This window comes from Aethalodelphis obliquidens, unplaced genomic scaffold (genome assembly GCF_003676395.1).
Source record: "Aethalodelphis obliquidens isolate GAN/ISIS:26980383/991018 unplaced genomic scaffold, ASM367639v1 scaffold6, whole genome shotgun sequence".
NCBI lineage: Eukaryota > Metazoa > Chordata > Mammalia > Artiodactyla > Delphinidae > Aethalodelphis > Aethalodelphis obliquidens.
Window position 1 is genome coordinate 12750335 of NW_020837950.1, and position 17358 is coordinate 12767692.

The window sequence follows — 17358 nt, forward strand, 5'->3', positions numbered from 1 at the left end:
GGACTTGTTCCCTAAACTAAAAAATCCCCAAGCCAACAAACAAAACCAAAACAGCAAACAACAACTGGGACTTCCCTGGTGGCGCAGTGGTTAAGAATCCGCCTGCAAATGCAGGGAACACAGGTTTGATTGCTGGTCTGGGAAAATCTCACATTCTGTGGAGCAACTAAGCCCGTGCACCATAACTACTGAGCTTGCGCTCTAGAGCCCGCGAGCCACAACTACTGAGCCTGCATGCCACAGCTACTGAAGCCTGCACATCTAGAGCCCGTGCTCTGCAACAGGAGAAGCCACCGCAGTGAGAAGCCTGCTCAGCACAAGGAAGAGTAGACCCCGCTCGCCGCAACTAGAGAAAGCCCGTGCGCAGCAACAAAGACCCAACACAGCCAAAAATAAAAAAATAAATCATAAAAAAAGCAAACAACATACTATGTCACACCTTCTAAATGATCAGATATTTTTAAATGGTTCCAATATGTTTCCCACAAAATACTGTTGACAGTATTTAGAAAATATAGAATATATTTTATATGAAAATATAGAATTTTGGCATTTTCAAATAGAATTAAACAAAACCTGTATTTTTGCCACGTATGAAACCATACACATTTCAGACATATGAAAGCTCTATCATAAGAGATCAGTTTGTTTTTTAGATAAAGATGTTCTATCTCCAGGAATCCTCTGTTTCCTCTTTTGAATTCTTCCAGTTGCAAGTAGCAGATACCAACTTGGGAAAGGGCATGTTTATTTCAAGGATACAGAAGTGTCTCATGGACCCACGCAGCTTTTGTGATATTCTTCCCTCCCTTTTTTTCTACTGCCACCCCCAGCTGAGTCTGCAGGCCATCAGGGACAGAGTGTGCATGTTCCACTCTGTAACCTGGAGCAGAGCATCCGCTGTCCCGACTAAGCCACCAATATCTCTCACCTGTATGACTGCAGTAAACTCACTGGCCTCCCTGCTTTTACTCTTGCCTCATACATTCTCCAAACAGCAATCAGAGTAATTATTTTTAAAGTATAAATTATTTTAAGCCACTCCCCTGCTTAAAACGTTCTAATGACCTCCCCTTGCAGTAAGAACAAAAGTCAAGCTCCTTGTCATGACCTGCTGTCATAGTGGTGAGTGAGGACGGGGATTGAGGAGTGGGGAGCAGGGTTACCTGCCTCATGACCATTATCGAGAAGAGTGGTGTAGGGATCTGCTAAGGCTGCCCTGACAATATACCACAGGCTGGGTAGCTTAAACCACAGAAATGTATTTCTCACAGTTCTGAAGTCCAAAAAAGGAAGAGATTGGCAGAGAAGATGGGATGGAGGGGTGTGAAAGCATGGCTAAGAGACAGTGACTGGATGACTGGGATATAAATGGAGGAGAGAGTGAGTCTTAATGAGAACACGGAACACAGCACTGGGAAAGGAGGAAGTCACTTTCTGTCTAGATTTCTGGAGATTGGTTTGATCGGAAGAGAATTAGAATAAATTACAGGCAGATAAAGAGACTTAAAGGGATTTCTAAAGCCACAGGGACTTTCTGTTTTTTGTTTGTTTGGCCGCATGGCATGTGGGATCTTAGTTCCCAGACCAGGGATCGAACCCACGCCTCCTGCATTGGAAGCACGGAGTAAGGAATCTCAACAGAGTCAAGTCTAAATATGAAGTAATTTTTGTGAGCAGATTTCAGACATCTTCAGCCCTTTTGAGGTATTAACAGTGCACTCTAGCTTAACATTTTCAATCTCCAATTCCATCTAAAGGTCTTCTCCTTTCCCCATATCATAGGGTGTAGCCTTACATCATAAACACTGGTATCTCAATGCTGCTGACTCTCTCACTGCTGCCTCTTTATGTATATGTACCTGGGAAATGTGAGGATGGGGTGATGGTGGGGATTGCACTGTCTGGTTCAACTGCTTTAGGAAGTGCTTGGCCCGAATTGTTGGGAGCTCTCCTTAGAATATGGGGTAAGTAACACTTCCTAGTCCTTGGTTTTGGACCCAAGTCATAGGAAAAGTTCCAGTCAACACCCTATACCATAATCAGTAGAACCAACAGAAGGGAAACCAAAATTGTCAGTAGGCTATTGAATTATATGGCAGATGAACAACCTAAAAATCTATTCTAAATTTGGATTAAATCATTTATAAAAGACATATAAAAAAATCAAAAAGGCATATTCATAGCAATAGGCAGAGAAAAATGGTATGGATTTATGTCAGTTGGTTCAGAGAGTTCACTTCATGGAATGTATCCTAAGGAAATAATTGCTCATACACATCCTAAGAAAATGGATGAACATGATGCTTATTGCAGAGTTGTTTATGATAATAATGTGAAGTTTGGAGACAACTTAAAAAGATTGCTTGAATACATTGTTAATTAAAATATTTTAAAAATACATTGTAAATAAAATGGAATATTATTCAGCCAATAATGACGAAGCTGTAGGTGGATATTTACTGATATAAACAGACATTTATGATGCATTATGGATTAAGAAAAGCAGATTAGGGCTTCCCTGGTGGTGCAGTGGTTGAGAATCTGCCTGCCAATGCAGGGGACACGGGTTCGAGCCCTGGTCTGGGAGGATCCCACATGCCGCCGAGCAGCTAGGCCCGTGAGCCACAACTACTGAGCCTGCGTGTCTGGAACTTGTGCTCCACAACAAGAGAGGCCGCGACAGTGAGAGGTCCGCACACCGTGGTAAAGAGTGGCCCCTGCTCGCCGCAACTAGAGAAAGCCCTCGCGCAGAAACGAAGACCCAACACAGCCAAAAATAACAAATTAATTAATTAATTTTAAAAAAGAAAAGCAGATTACAAAACAGAATACTTGGTCCAGTGCCATCTGAGGGGGCGGGTGTGTGAATAGCAATTTGGCAACAGGTATCAAGAGCCTAAAGCATGTTTATATATATATTAAAAAGTCTGGGGCTTCCCTGGTGGCGCAGTGGTTGAGAGTCCGCCTGCTGATGCAGGGGACGCGGGTTCGTGCCCCGGTCCGGGAAGATCCCACGTGCCGCGGAGCGGCTGGGCCCGTGAGTCTGCGCGTCCGGAGCCTGTGCTCCGCAACGGGAGAGTCCACAGCAGTGAGAAGCCCACGTACCGCAAAAAAAAAAAAAAAAAAAAAAGTCTACATGGTTGCTCCAAAAATGATATTGGTGTATCTCTATATGGTAAGTTATTATTGATTTGAAATTTTGTTTTTATTTATTCATATTTCCTGTTTTCTTCAGTAAACATTTATTACTTGGATAATAAAAAAATCAACTTAATTGAAAAATTATGTTTGAGGAGATCATATACACATATATCTATCTGACCTTGTTATGAAGAATAACTCTCTAAACCTAAAAGCAACATATAGCAGTAGTCTGCTGGAGCTGGTTTGTACACACTTGTGAGAACCAGTGGTTAAATATTAAGAAATTTTGCAGGCAGGTCAGTTGGTAACTAGAAATCAGCTATACTGGAAATACTTACACCATACATATTGGCAAGTGCTAAAAAATCAGGCTTTTTATTTTTGTTTTGTAACCTGGTTCACCAGCACACAACTAACTGATAGTAGTAGCAAAGAGAAAGTCAACTTACCTGTTTATATAAAACGTTATGTACTTATTGGTTCAAAAGATCATGGGATAAAAAGATAAACAATGAGGGAAGATGTTTGCAGAAAGTGTGATGGAGGGTTAGTGTCAGTAACATAAAAGAGAATGTATAATTAAATAGTAAAATCATAACCCTGATATAGGCAATGACGTGAACAAGTAATTCACAGAAGTGATAGAAATTATCAATAAACATGAAAACCCATCCAAGACATTTATTTACTCCTTCCAGGAATTTATCCTAAGCCAACAGTAAAAAACTTGGACCAAGATTGTGTACAACGTTGCTGGTTAACATTTCATGAAGCTAAAAGAGGAACCCTCCCCTCAGGTCGGTAGCTGGAGACAGGTTGGCCTTAGCCTAAGATTTACTCAGGTGGCAACTTAAAAAAAAATTGCTGGAAAATTTTAAGTAGTTAAGGGAGAATTAGTTAAATGCTAAATGTCCTAGTGATGTCATCTTTCATTCCCAGCCAGCTTCATGGGGCACAGTTTGAACTGCACTGGTCCACTTACACACAGATACTTTTTCAATAAATATGTACTACTGTACTACACTATTTGCGGTTGGTTGAATCCAAGGATGTGGAGCCACAGCTACAAAGGGCCAACTGTAAAGTTATAATCATATTAGGCACCCTTAACACCTGCTTTATTCAAGGGTCAACTGTACTAACTCCACTGGGAGAGGCATCTCCCAAACTAGGACACTGTGGTCAGAGCATTTGTTTTCTTCCTTGTTGATTAAGAAACAATACTTCTGCCTCTTCCGGAAAAAAAAACACTCACAAACTAGAAACGGATGGGAACTTCCACAACCTGATAAAAAGCATAGATGGAAAACTCACAGATAACATCATACTTAATGGTTCTCAAAGCTCTTCCCTAACATTTGGAGCCAGACGAGGATGTCTGCTCACACCACTTCCGTTCCACATTGTACTGGGAGTGCTAGCCAGGGCAGTTAGGCAAGAACATGTTATAAAAGGTATCCATCTTGGAAAGGAAGAAGATGACATTTTGCAGATGACATGATGTTAATTGCAGAAAATACTTAGGAATCCACTAAAAAGCCATTAGAACTAATACACAAGTTCAGCAAATTTGCAAAGAAGATATATAAATGGCTAATCTACACATGAAAAGATGCTCAACATCATTAGGTATCAAGGAAATGCAAATTAAAACCATAATGAGATACTGCTTCATTCCCAGTAAGAAGGCTATAATAAAAGTCAGATGATAACAAGTGTTAGCAAGGATATGGAGAAATTGGAGCATTTATACACTGTTGGTGGAAAGGCAAAATGGTGCAGCTAGCCTGGAACTCCTCAAAAGGCTAAACACAGTTACCATATGATGCAGCAAGTCCAAGCCTAAGTATCTACCCAAGAGAGAGTATGTCTACCAAAAACTTGTACATGAATGTTTATATATTCATAAGAGCCATAAGTGTAAACAACCCAAATATCCATCAGCTGACGAATGGGTAAATAAAATGTGGTATATCCATACAATGGAAAGTTATTTAGCAACAAAGAAATGAAATCCTGACACACGGTTCAACATGGATGGATCTTGAAAACACTAGTCTAAGTGAAAGAAAAAAAACCATACAAAGAACCACTTATAATATGATTCCATTTATATGAAATATCCAGAATAGGCAAATCTATAGAGATTAGTACAACCTGTAGTGATTGTCTAGGTCTGAGGCAAATGGGGCATTGGAGGGTGACAGCTAAGGGGTGTGGTTCTTTTCAGGGTGATGAAAATGTTCTAAATTGCTTGCGGTAATGGTCGCACAGTTCTGTGAATTGATCTGAAGTCACTGAATTGTACACTTTAAATGGGTGACATTTTTTATGGTATATGAATTACATCTCAATAAAACTTTTGTTTTAAAAAAACAAACAACACGTACAGGTCCATCTAATTGGCAGAATATTTACATTGCCCTGGATCCAAACAGAAACACCTGGGTATGGAATCAAGAGTGGGCAGAAACTGCTATTGAGAGAAGTAAAGAGGTGCCTAGGCTCTAAGATATGGAACCTCTGTTTTGAGTTAGCTCTTTGAGCTGCTATCGACTGGACTTAGGCTTGGACTTATTTGCATGGCTGTGATAACTCCATCTAGGCTCAGGCCATCCAATATGGTAGAGCCACTAGCCACGTGTGCCCATGGAACACCTGAAATGTGGGGAGCCCAGATGAGATGGGCTGTGAATGTAGAACACACACTGGATTTTGAAGACTTAGAATGAGGAATATTATATATGATATCTTATTAATAATGTTTTATATTGATGGCATGTTAAAATGATATTTTGGATATACTGGGTTAAGTAAAATATTTTAAAAAGTTAAAAGAAAGCATGTTCTTTGAGAATTAAAGTTTTTCCTTAGGAGAGGTGGATATATCAATGCCTGGGTGTATATAATTACAAGTATGTTTGGCCCCTGGTTACCTATTACAGGGGTCCCCAACTCCCGGGCTGTGGACCGCTAACGGTCCGCAGCCTCTTAGGGACCGGGCCGCATAGCAGGAGGTGAGTGGCGGGCAAGTTAGTGAAGCTTCACCTGCCGCTCCCCGCTGCTCCCCATCGCTGGCATTACTGCCTGAACCATCCCCCACCCACCCACTTCTGTGGAAAAATTGTCTTCCACGAAACCAGTCCCTGGTGCCAAAAAGGTTGGGGACTGCTGACCTCTTGGATAATAGGGAGAAAAAAGAAGAGGCGGGTGGGCAACTCAGAGTGGGGATGAGCTTGAAGGGAAACACAGGACTTTTTGAGTGCTAAAGTGCTTTCTTTCTGCCCTGCTGACTTCCCTGTCCTGGGCATTAGTTTCTAGATTTGGTTCACAAAATCAAATGCCTTTTGGGAGCCAGGAACTGAATTGTTAATCAAAGAGCCCCCTTATCTCCATTTATGGACCTGGGGGAAGTAATGGTAAGTGAGAGTGGAAGGGGGGAGGACGTTCATTCTTTCAGTCACAAAAATAGATTTATAGACATGCCTCCTGCTTAAACAAATTGTGAGGGGCTAGGAGGAAACAGAGAGAGACAGAATAGTACAAGTCAAAAAGAATCTCAGGGTTCTTAGGGAAGTTGACTTTGCTTGCTGTGGGAGAAAAGCTGATTCCAGCAAGAATTGCATCCAGCTTGTATAGGACATCATGCAGCACCAGGCTGAGCACAAGTTCAGAGGAAGACAGCTAGCTAGCATTTCTTAGCTTTATTTGCCCATTTGTTGTTTTGTTACTGTTGTTTTAAAAGACCAGAGTGGAGTTATGAGGTTGGATTCCTTGAGCATGCCGACAACAGCAACGAACCCACAGGAAATGTCTTAGACCTTATCGGAGAAAAGAGATTGTTAGCTAGCGTGTTTTTCACATGGAGATTTCAAAAATCACTTTTTGAAGAAAGTTTGAAATATCCATGGAAAAAACTTTGAGCACCAGATTTTCTCTGAAATCCAGTTTGTCGGAAAAGACATGATTAGCATCCATTTGGAAAAGCCCATGAGTGATCTTCTCTATGAATGAGTTTTAGCAAAACTTTGATCTTGACCCCTCCCTCTTCCCACTTTCAGCCACCTTTAATAGTGGCCTGATCAAAAGCCAATTAGATGGACTTCCCTGGTGGCACAGTGGTTAAGAATCCGCCTGCCAATGCAGGGGACATCGGTTCGAGCCCAGGTCCGGGAAGACTCCACATGCCACAGAGCAACTAAGCCCGTGCACCACAACTACTGAGCCTGCGCTCTAGAGCCCACAAGCCACAACTCCTGAGCCTGCATGCCACAACTACTGAAGCCTGTGCACCTAGAGCCCATGCTCCACAACAAGAGAAGCCACCGCAATGAGAAGCCCACACACCGCAAGGAAGAGTAGCCTCCGCTCGCCGCAACTAGAAAAAGCCCGTGTGCAGCAACGAAATCCCAATGCAGCCATAAATAAATAAATAAATGTATGTATGGGAAAAAAAGCTTAAAAAAAAAAACCTAGTTACAACAGAAGTATTATACTTAACATTGATGACTCTTACATGTCTATATTAATCAAACCAACAAGCTTAAGCCACCTTCAATACCAGATATCAGTTTAGTAGTGAATATTATCCAGATAACATGAACCTGAAATTCATTCTGGCCAGATTATTTTCTATTTCTGAGTATTTATATAAGCACTTAATTTTTTTTAAGCCTATTAAGTAGAGCTCTTTTACAAATTCATTTTTTGCAATATCATACACCTACAACACACGTAGATACATATGAACACACAAACAAACACAGAGGCCTTATAGTACCCATTTCAAAATTTCAGCCCTCAGTCAGGTATAACATAAAAGCCATCAGTTACAAGGGGCTGGATTCAAACTGGGTTTCTAGCAGATGAACAAACCCATTTTACTAGTGTTTACAGAAAAGGCACTTAAGATTTCTATTTATCCTTGACAAGTCAAGTTCTAAATTACTTTACCCTCTTTTTTAAAATTTCCATTTAAAAAGATGTCAGAAATTAGGGTTCCTGAAAAGACCAGATAGGACATTTGCATCTCAAAGGTGCAGGCAAGTTCCTCCTAGGATGATTTTGTTTCCCCTTTGTTTAATACTTTCAAGCCTCTTAAGATAAATAGGGAAGGCTTTGGGAGTGGCAAAAGGATTGGTGAGTTTTGGATTATTTTTGGAACCACACCTCTGGTCCTGTAAAGACTACATTTATAAAACAAGGAAGTTTTGTTTTCCTTTTCAAAGAATTGGGTGGTTACCTCAATGATATTGAAGGACTGACATACCCATTCACCTATGTTGGAAAGTTTTACTTTTCCTCATTCAGCTTAGGGGAGAAGGCCTCTTCCAAAATTCCTATCAGGGTCTGAATATCAGCTATGGTCAGTTTAGTCAGACCAGTGGCCTCCTATTTTGTTAATCTACTTCCAAACATTTTTGAAGATCTTCCTTGGGTTTAAGAAATTTGTACCTTATATTTAGACACTGTATAACCCTTTTTACTTAATCACTGGCTGGATATCTTTGGCCAAGCCCGGAACCTCGATATTGCACATTCCAGGGCCTACTAAGGCTTCTATTTTAGCTTCAGATTTTATCTGTTCCTTTTTGCTTTTTGTTAGAACCGTTTGGTGATGAGGGTGGTTCCCTTGCCCCTCGAGAAAGAGTGGCCCCTAACTTAGTTAACAAATCTCTTCCCGTTAAAGGGATGGGACAGTCAGGCATAAACAGATAGGAATGTAAAAAGAGCTGGCCATTCATCTCAGGTGTAATATGATGGTTTCATAAATTGAGTGCTTCAGATAATGACTATAAATGAAAGGGCAAAATGGAGGTTGAGCAAATAGAAGATATTTGAGTCAACTAATTAAGCTAGATAGAAAACTGAAGCCATGCTTTCATTAAGTGCTTGAAGACAGGCAGTTTTGATACTGACCAGGGTTCTTGGACTTCCCCAATAAATAGAAATTGACTAGAGGCCAGACAGGAAACTCAGGCAAGGCTTTATTGGGGCCCCTGCCACAGCAGAGGGGAGCAAGAACAAGTAACAGTTTCCCTTGCTTGCTGGCCTGAGGTGGAGGGGGGTGGCAAGCTGGTTCCTTATTTGGGGTGAGGTTAGGGGTGTATCCAGGGGGGTCGCTGGAGGCGTTGCTTGGTGGTTTGCCCGCCCCTTTGTGGTGCTGTGTGCAGTGGGCATGCGCAGTACCCTGCTTTTGCTCCCGACACCCTGTTTTTGCTCCAGGTTCTTTAGAAGCGGCAGCTGGGCTGTTTTGGTCTTTTTGTGTCTTTTGTCCAGAATTTGCCCCAACTGCACATGCACGCAGTTATTTTTAGTCCCTTATAGTTGTTTTGGGTTTTTTTTGTTGCTTGAGGAGTCATTTGTCCAGATACAAGCACTGCAGCACTGCCACAAAGGGTCCCAGGTCCCAGCTTGTCTCAGTTTTATAAATTTAAATTTGCTGTGATGGTTGCCGTTGTTAAGCAAACAAAGACCGCTTTCATCTTGCTTGTGATGGGTTCACTGTGTGCTAAGCACTCACGTCTGTGTGTGGGATCCTGTCTCTGCCCTTTGTCTCTCCAGTCACACGCTGTGCACCATACCTGATGGTGCTGACCACTACTTCCTTGAACTCTGGAGTTTGGCCAGAAAGTTAAAAGATCCCCAGATTTGGATTCAGGTTTAGGAATAAGTAGGGAAACCCACTCGAGCCATAAGCCCAAACCACTTTTACTTCAATATAGCTTATACAGGATGGTTCTGTTCTGAGATATTAGGCACTGGCCCAGGCAGTAATTGAGTATTATTTTTATTCTCATTGAAATATTTCTCCTTGTATGAGTAGCTCTTTCAGGAAGCTAGAGAGGAAGACTTGGGTCATGTCTGGGTCTTTCAGCCAAATACAAACAATGACATAAAAATACCACCCTTACTTTTTTTTTTTAAATTAATTTAATTTTATTTATTTTTCGCTGCGTTGGGTCTTCGTTGCTGCGCATGGGCTTTCTCTAGTTGCGGCAAGCGGGGGCTACTCTTTGTTGCAGTGCGTGGGCTTCTCATTGCGGTGGCTTCTCTTGATGTGGAGCACGGGCTCTAGGTGCGTGGGCTTCAGTAGTTGTGGCACGAGGGCTCAGTAGTTGTGGTGCACGGGCTTAGTTGCTTCTTGGCATGTGGGATCTTCCTGGACAAGGGCTCGTACCTGTGTCCCCTGCATTGGCAGGAGAATTCTTTTATTTATGGAACTTTTGAATTTTATTTTATTTTTTATACAGCAGGTTCTTATTAGTTATCTATTTTATACATATTAGTGTATATATGTCAATCCCAATCTCCCAATTCATCCCACCACTACCACCCCTCCCCCCGCCACTTTTGGTTGCAATGGTGAATGGGATTGTTTCCTTAATTTCTCTTTTTGATCTTTCGTTGTTAGTATATAGGAATGCAAGATATTTCTGTGCATTAATTTTGTGTCCTGCGACTTCTACCAAATTCATTGATTAGCTCTAGTAGTTTTCTGGTGGCATCTTTAGGATTCTCTATGTATAGTATCATGTCATCTGCAAACAGTGACAGTTTTACTTCTTCTTTTCCAGTTTGTATTCCTTTTATTTATTTTTCTTCTCTGATTGCCATGGCTAGGACTTCCAAAACTATGTTGAATAAGAGTGGCGAGAGTGGACATCCTTGTCTTTTGAATAAGACCAAAGTTAGGCACCAAACTGTGTGTAGGTAACAAAAGGTAATGCAAAAAGAATCCTAATTCAACCACACAGGGATGGAACTCTCAAAAAAGCCATGGGGAGGTACGTATCAAACATAGAAAGTACACCAGCTGTGAATCCTAGCGTGAGCTCTAAAGGATCTTGGGGAGGTTGGGGTCAGAGGACTCGCCTTGAATGTGTAAGCCCATCTGTATTAGTTTCCTGTGGCTGTTGTAACCAGTTACCATAAACTTGGTGGCTTAAAACAACGGAAGCTTGTTCTCTCATAGATGTGGAGGCCAGAAGTCTAAATTCAAGGCGTCAGCAGGGCTGCACTCTCTCCAGAGCCTCTCCGGCTTCTGACGGCTCTCTGGCTATTGGCATTCCTTGCCTTGTGGGTGTATCATTCCACTCTCTGCCTTCATATGGCCATCTTCATATCTTCATATGGCCTTCTTCTCCATGTCTTTGTTGTCTCTGTCAAATATTCCTCTGCCTTTCTCTTGTTTATAATTTTTTATGCTTAAAAAATTCTAATTATTTTTTTTAACTGAAATGTAGTTGATGTACTGCCTAATGATTTGACATTTGAATACATTATGGAATGATCACCACAATATGTCTAGTAACCATCTGTCCCCATACAGAGTTATTGCAATATTATTGACCATATTCCTTATGCTGTATATTACATCCCCGTAACTTATTTATTCTATAACTGGTGGTTTGTACCTCTTAATCCCCTTCACCTATTGTTCCCACCCTCCATCCCCCTCCCCACTGGCACATATTTATTCTCTGTATCTGTGAATCTGTTTTCATTTTGTTCGTTTTGTTTTTTAGATTCCACATATAAGTGAGATCATGTGGTTTTTGTCTTTCTCTGTCTGACTTATTCCACTTAGCATAATACCTTCTAGATCTATCCATGTTGTTGCAAATGGCAAGGTTTCATTTCTTTTTTTTTTAGCGGCTGGGTAATATTCCATTGTATACGTATACCACATCTTTGTCTTTTGTCTATTGATGAACGCTTAGGTTGCTTCCGTATCTTGGCTATTGTAAATAACGCTCCCTCTTTCTCTTATGAGGATAATTGTCACTGGATTTAGAGACCACCTAGATAATCCAGGATGATCTTCTCAAGATTCTTAACTTAATTATCTCTACAAATACCCTTTTTCTAAATTAGATAATATTCAGTTAGGAGATTAGGACATGGTTAGGAGGCAGACATATCTTTTTTGGGGGGAGGGTCACCATTCAACCCATTACATATCCATATTAAAAGTTATTTGATTAGCGATAATATAATTGTTTATAAATATGTACATTTTCCTGGTTTCAGGTTGTGTGACTCCAAATAATGTAGCCTTCATTTAATGAGTCTCTAGTAAAAAATGTTTAATGTCAGCCATGCCTAATTTAATAGTCAGTTAATGTTGATTTTTTCCCCCTAGGATCTGTATCTGTATCAAGATGCTCTGAAGAATAGCGACTACTCTTAAGATTGTCTACTGTTACAAAATGACTGAAACGAATTCTAGCATCTTCCATTTTGCCATCGTCTTCATATTAATACTTGAGATCAGAACCCAGTTATCTGATGAAAGTGAATTTTTAGTTGACAGATCAAAAACAGGTCTTACCCATGTTCCCAAAGACCTGTCCCTGAACACAACAATCTTAGATATATCACAAAACTACATTTCTGAACTTTGGACTTCTGACATCATATCACTATCAAAGCTGAAGATTTTGATAATTTCTCATAATAGAATCCAGTATCTTGACATGAGTGTTTTCAGATTTAACCAGGAACTGGAATACTTGGATTTGTCCCACAACAAGCTGGAGAAGATTTCTTGCCACCCTACTCTGAACCTCAAGCACTTAGACCTCTCATTTAATGCATTTGATGCTCTGCCCATATGCCAAGAGCTTGGCAACATGTCTCAACTAGAATTTCTGGGGTTGAGTGCCACACAGTTACAAAAATCCAGCATGCTGCCGATTGCTTATTTGCACATCAGTAAGGTTTTACTGGTCTTAGGAGACACATATGGGGAAAAAGAAGACCCTGAGAGCCTTCGAGACCTTAACACCCAGAGTCTGCACATTGTTTTCCCCACAAGAAATGAATTCCATTTTATTTTGGATGTGTCAGTCAGCACCGCCGTAAGTCTGGAACTGTCTAATATCAAATGTGTGCTAGATGATAATGGGTGTTCTTCTTTCCAAAACGTTCTGTCAAAACTTCAAAAGAATTCAAGGTTATCAAATCTTACTTTAAACAACATTGAAACAACTTGGAATTCCTTCTTTATGATCCTCCAGTTGGTTTGGCATACAAACATCAACTATTTCTCAATTTCAAATGTGAAACTACAAGGTCGCGTTGACTTCAGAGATTTTGATTATTCTGGTACTTCACTGAAGGCCTTGTCTATACACCAAGTTGTCAATGAAGTGTTCAGTCTTCCACAAGATTATATCTATAAAACCCTTTCAAATATGAACATCCAGCATCTCACAGTGTCTGCTGCACACATGGTCCACATGGTCTGCCCATCCCAAATTAGCCCACTTCTGTATTTGAATTTTTCCAACAATCTCTTAACAGACATGGTTTTTAAAAACTGTGCAAACTTAGCTAATTTGAAGACACTCAGTTTACAAATGAATCAGTTAAAAGAACTTGCAAATATAGTTCATATGACCAAGGAGATGAAGTCTCTACAACAATTGGATGTTAGCCAGAATTCCCTAAAGTATGATGAAAGTGAAGGAAATTGCCCTTGGACCAGAAGTTTATTAAGTTTAAATATGTCGTCAAATATACTTACTGACTCTGTTTTCAGATGTTTACCTCCCAGGGTCAAGATTCTTGATCTCCACAATAACAGAATAAGGAGCATCCCTAAAGATGTCACCAGTCTAGAAACTTTGCAAGAACTCAATGTTGCTTCCAATTCTTTAGCCCACCTTCCTGGATGTGGTACCTTTAGCAGCCTTTCCATACTGATCATTGACTATAATTCAGTCTCCAACCCATCAGCTGATTTCTTCCAGAGCTGCCAGAAGATTAGGTCCCTAAAAGCAGGGAACAATCCATTCCAATGTACATGTGAGTTAAGAGACTTCATCCAAAGTGTAGGCCAAGTATCAAGTGAAGTGGTAGAGGGTTGGCCTGATTCTTATAAGTGCGATTATCCAGAAAGCTATAAGGGAACCCCACTAAAGGACTTCCATGTATCTCCATTATCCTGCAACACAGCTCTGCTGATTGTCACCATTGGGGTCCCTGGGCTGGTATTGGCTGTTACCGTGACTGCCCTCTGCATCTACTTGGATCTGCCCTGGTATCTCAGGATGGTGTGTCAGTGGACCCAGACCCGGCGCAGGGCTAGGAATGTACCCTTAGAAGAACTCCAAAGAACTGTCCAGTTCCATGCTTTTATTTCATATAGTGGGCATGATTCTGCCTGGGTGAAGAATGAGTTAATACCAAACCTAGAAAAAGAAGATATAAGAATTTGTCTCCATGAGAGAAACTTTGTTCCTGGCAAGAGCATCGTGGAAAATATCATAAACTGCATTGAGAAAAGTTACAAGTGCATCTTTGTTTTGTCTCCCAACTTTGTCCAGAGTGAGTGGTGCCATTATGAACTCTACTTTGCCCACCACAATCTCTTCCGTGAAGGATCTAATAACTTAATCCTGATCTTGCTGGATCCCATTCCACAGTATTCTGTTCCTAGCAGCTATCACAAGCTCAAAGCTCTCATGGCCCAGAGAACTTATTTGGAATGGCCCAAGGAGAAGAGCAAACATAGACTTTTTTGGGCTAATCTAAGAGCATCCATAAATATTAAACTGATGGACAAAGCAAAAGAAATAAATCACACACAAATATAAAAATATTCCTCTGCTGCTTTCGGAAAAAATGTTGCTGCTTTTGGAAGCTCCAGCAATGACTTTATTTTGCATCAATATGGATATAAACATGATTCTGAATTTAGGATGTAGATAAAAATGGGTATGTCCTTTCAGGCCCCAGGTTCCCATGTATATGTGGTAATAAATTTGATGAAATGTTATAATTTCTATTTAAACAGTTAATTTCTACCACATGAGTGATTCACCTAATTCTTTTTTTTTTTGTATTTTTGAATTTAATTTAACTTATTTTTTTATACAGCAGGTTCTTATTAGTTACCTATTTTTTTAATATCTTTATTGGAATATAACTGCTTTACAATGGTATGTTAGTTTCTGCTTTATAACAAAGAGAATCAGCTATATATATACATATATCCCCATATCCCCTCCCTCTTGCGTCTCCCTCCCACCCTCCCTATCTCACCCCTCTAGGTGGTCACAAAGCACCAAGCTGATCTCCCTGTGCTATGCAGCTGCTTCCCACTAGCTATCTATTTTACATTTGGTAGTATATGTAAGTCCATGCCACTCTCTCACTTCATCCCAGCTTACCCTTCCCCCTCCCCGTGTCCTCAAGTCCATTCTCTACATCTGCGTCTTTATTCCTGTCCTACCCCTAGGTTCTTCAGAACCTTTTTTTTTTCTTTTTTACATTCTGTATATGTGTGTTAGCATACGGTATTTGTTTTTCTCTTTCTGACTTACTTCACTCTGTATGACAGTCTCTAGGTCCATCTACCTCACTACAAATAACTCATTTTCATTTCGTTTTATGGCTGAGTAATATTCCATTGTATATATGTGCCACATCTTCTTTATTCATTCATCTGTCGATGGACACTTAAGTTGCTTCCATTTCCTGGCTATTGTAAATAGAGCTGCAATGAACATTGTGGTACATGACTCCTTTTGACTTATGGTTTTCTCAGGGTATATGCCCACTAGTGGGAATGTTGGGTCATATAGTAATTCTATTTTCAGTTTTTTAAGGAACCTCCATACTGTTCTCCATAGTGGCTGTATCAATGTACATTCCCACCAAGAGTGTAAGAGGGTTCCCTTTTCTCCACACGCTCTCCAGCATTTGTTGTTTGTAGATTTTCTGATGATGCCCATTCTAACTGGTGTGAGGTGATCCCTCATGGTAGTTTTGATTTGCATTTCTCTAATGATTAGTGATGTTGAGCAGGTTTTCATGTGCTTCTTGGCCATCTGTATGTCTTCCTTGGAGAAATGTCTATTTAGGTCTTCTGCCCATTTTTGGATTGGGTTGTTTGTTTTTTTAATAGTGAGCTGCTTAAGCTGATATATTTTGGAGATTAACCCTTTGTCCTTTGATTCGTTTGCAAATATTTTCTCCCATTCTGAGGATTGTCTTTTCGTCCTGTTTGTAGTTTCCTTTGCTTTGCAAAAGCTTTTAAGTTTCATTAGGTCTTATTTCCATTACTCTAGGAGGTGAATCAAGAAAGGTTTTGCTGTGATTTATGTCATAGAGTGTTCTTCCTATGTTTTTCTCTAAGAGTTTTATAGTGCCCAGTCTTACATTTAGGTCTCTAATCCATTTTGAGTTTATTTTTGTGTATGGCATTAGGGAGTGTTCTAATGTCATTCTTTTACATGTAGCTGTCCAGTTTTCCCAGCACCACTTATTGAAGAGACTGTCTTTTCTCCATTGTATATCCTTGCCTCCTTTGTCATAGATTAGTTGACCATAGGTGTGTGGGTTTATCTCTGGGCTTTCTATCCTGTTCCACTGATCTATATTTCTGTTTTTGTGCCAGTACCATATTGTCTTGATTACTGTAGCTTTGTAGTATAGTCTGAAGTCAGGGAGTCTGATTCCTCCAGGTCCGTTTTTTTCCCTCAAGACTGCTTTGGCTATTCGAGGTCTTTTTTGTCTCCATACAAATTTTAAGATTTTTTTGTTCTAGTTCTGTAAAAAATGCCATTGGTAATTTGATAGGGATTGCACTGCATCTGTAGATTGCTTTGGGTAGTATAGTTATTTTCACAATGTTGATTCTTCCAATCAAGAACATGGTATATCTCTCCATCTGTTTGTATCGTCTTTAATTTCTTTCATCAGTGTCTAATAGTTTTCTGAGTACAGGTGTTTTACCTCCCTAGGTAGGTTTATTCCTAGGTATTTTATTCTTTTTGTTGCAATGGTAAATGGGAGTCTTTCCTTAAATTTCTGTTTCAGATTTTTCATCATTAGTTTATAGGAATATAAGAGATTTCTGTGCATTACTTTTGTATCCTGCAACTTTACCAAATTCATTGATTAGCTTTAGTAGTTTTCTGGTGGCATCTTTAGGATTCTCTATGTATAGTATCATGTCATCTGCAAACAGTGACAGTTTTACTTCTTCTTTTCCAATTTATATTACTTTATTTCTTTTTCTTCTCTGATTGCCATGGCTAGGACTTCCAAATCTATGTTGAATAATAGTGGTGAGGGTGGACATCCTTGTCTTGTTCTTCTGATCTTGGAGGAAATGCTTTCAGTTTTTCACCATTGACAATGATGTTTGCTGTGGGTTTGTCGTATATGGTCTTTATTATGTTGAGGTAAGTCCCCTCT

At 40.1% G+C, this 17358-nt stretch overlaps 1 protein-coding gene across 4 annotated transcripts in view; it reads left to right on the forward strand.

Annotated features, from left to right (window-relative positions):
* The window catches only part of TLR1 (toll like receptor 1), a 43431-nt gene extending 28471 nt beyond the window's left edge, over positions 1-14960 (forward strand). For 2 of the 4 annotated variants that reach the window (XM_027103167.1, XM_027103166.1), the window contains exon 2: positions 12293-14960. In XM_027103167.1, coding sequence (XP_026958968.1) covers positions 12360-14750 — 2391 coding nt within the window. In that variant the 5' untranslated portion in view covers positions 12293-12359 and the 3' untranslated portion in view covers positions 14751-14960. Of the gene's footprint in view, positions 1-3692; positions 3945-12292 lie in introns of those variants that run through there. The other 2 variants (XM_027103165.1, XM_027103164.1) reach the window with 2 other exon arrangements.
* The last annotated feature ends 2398 nt before the right edge of the window (positions 14961-17358 follow it).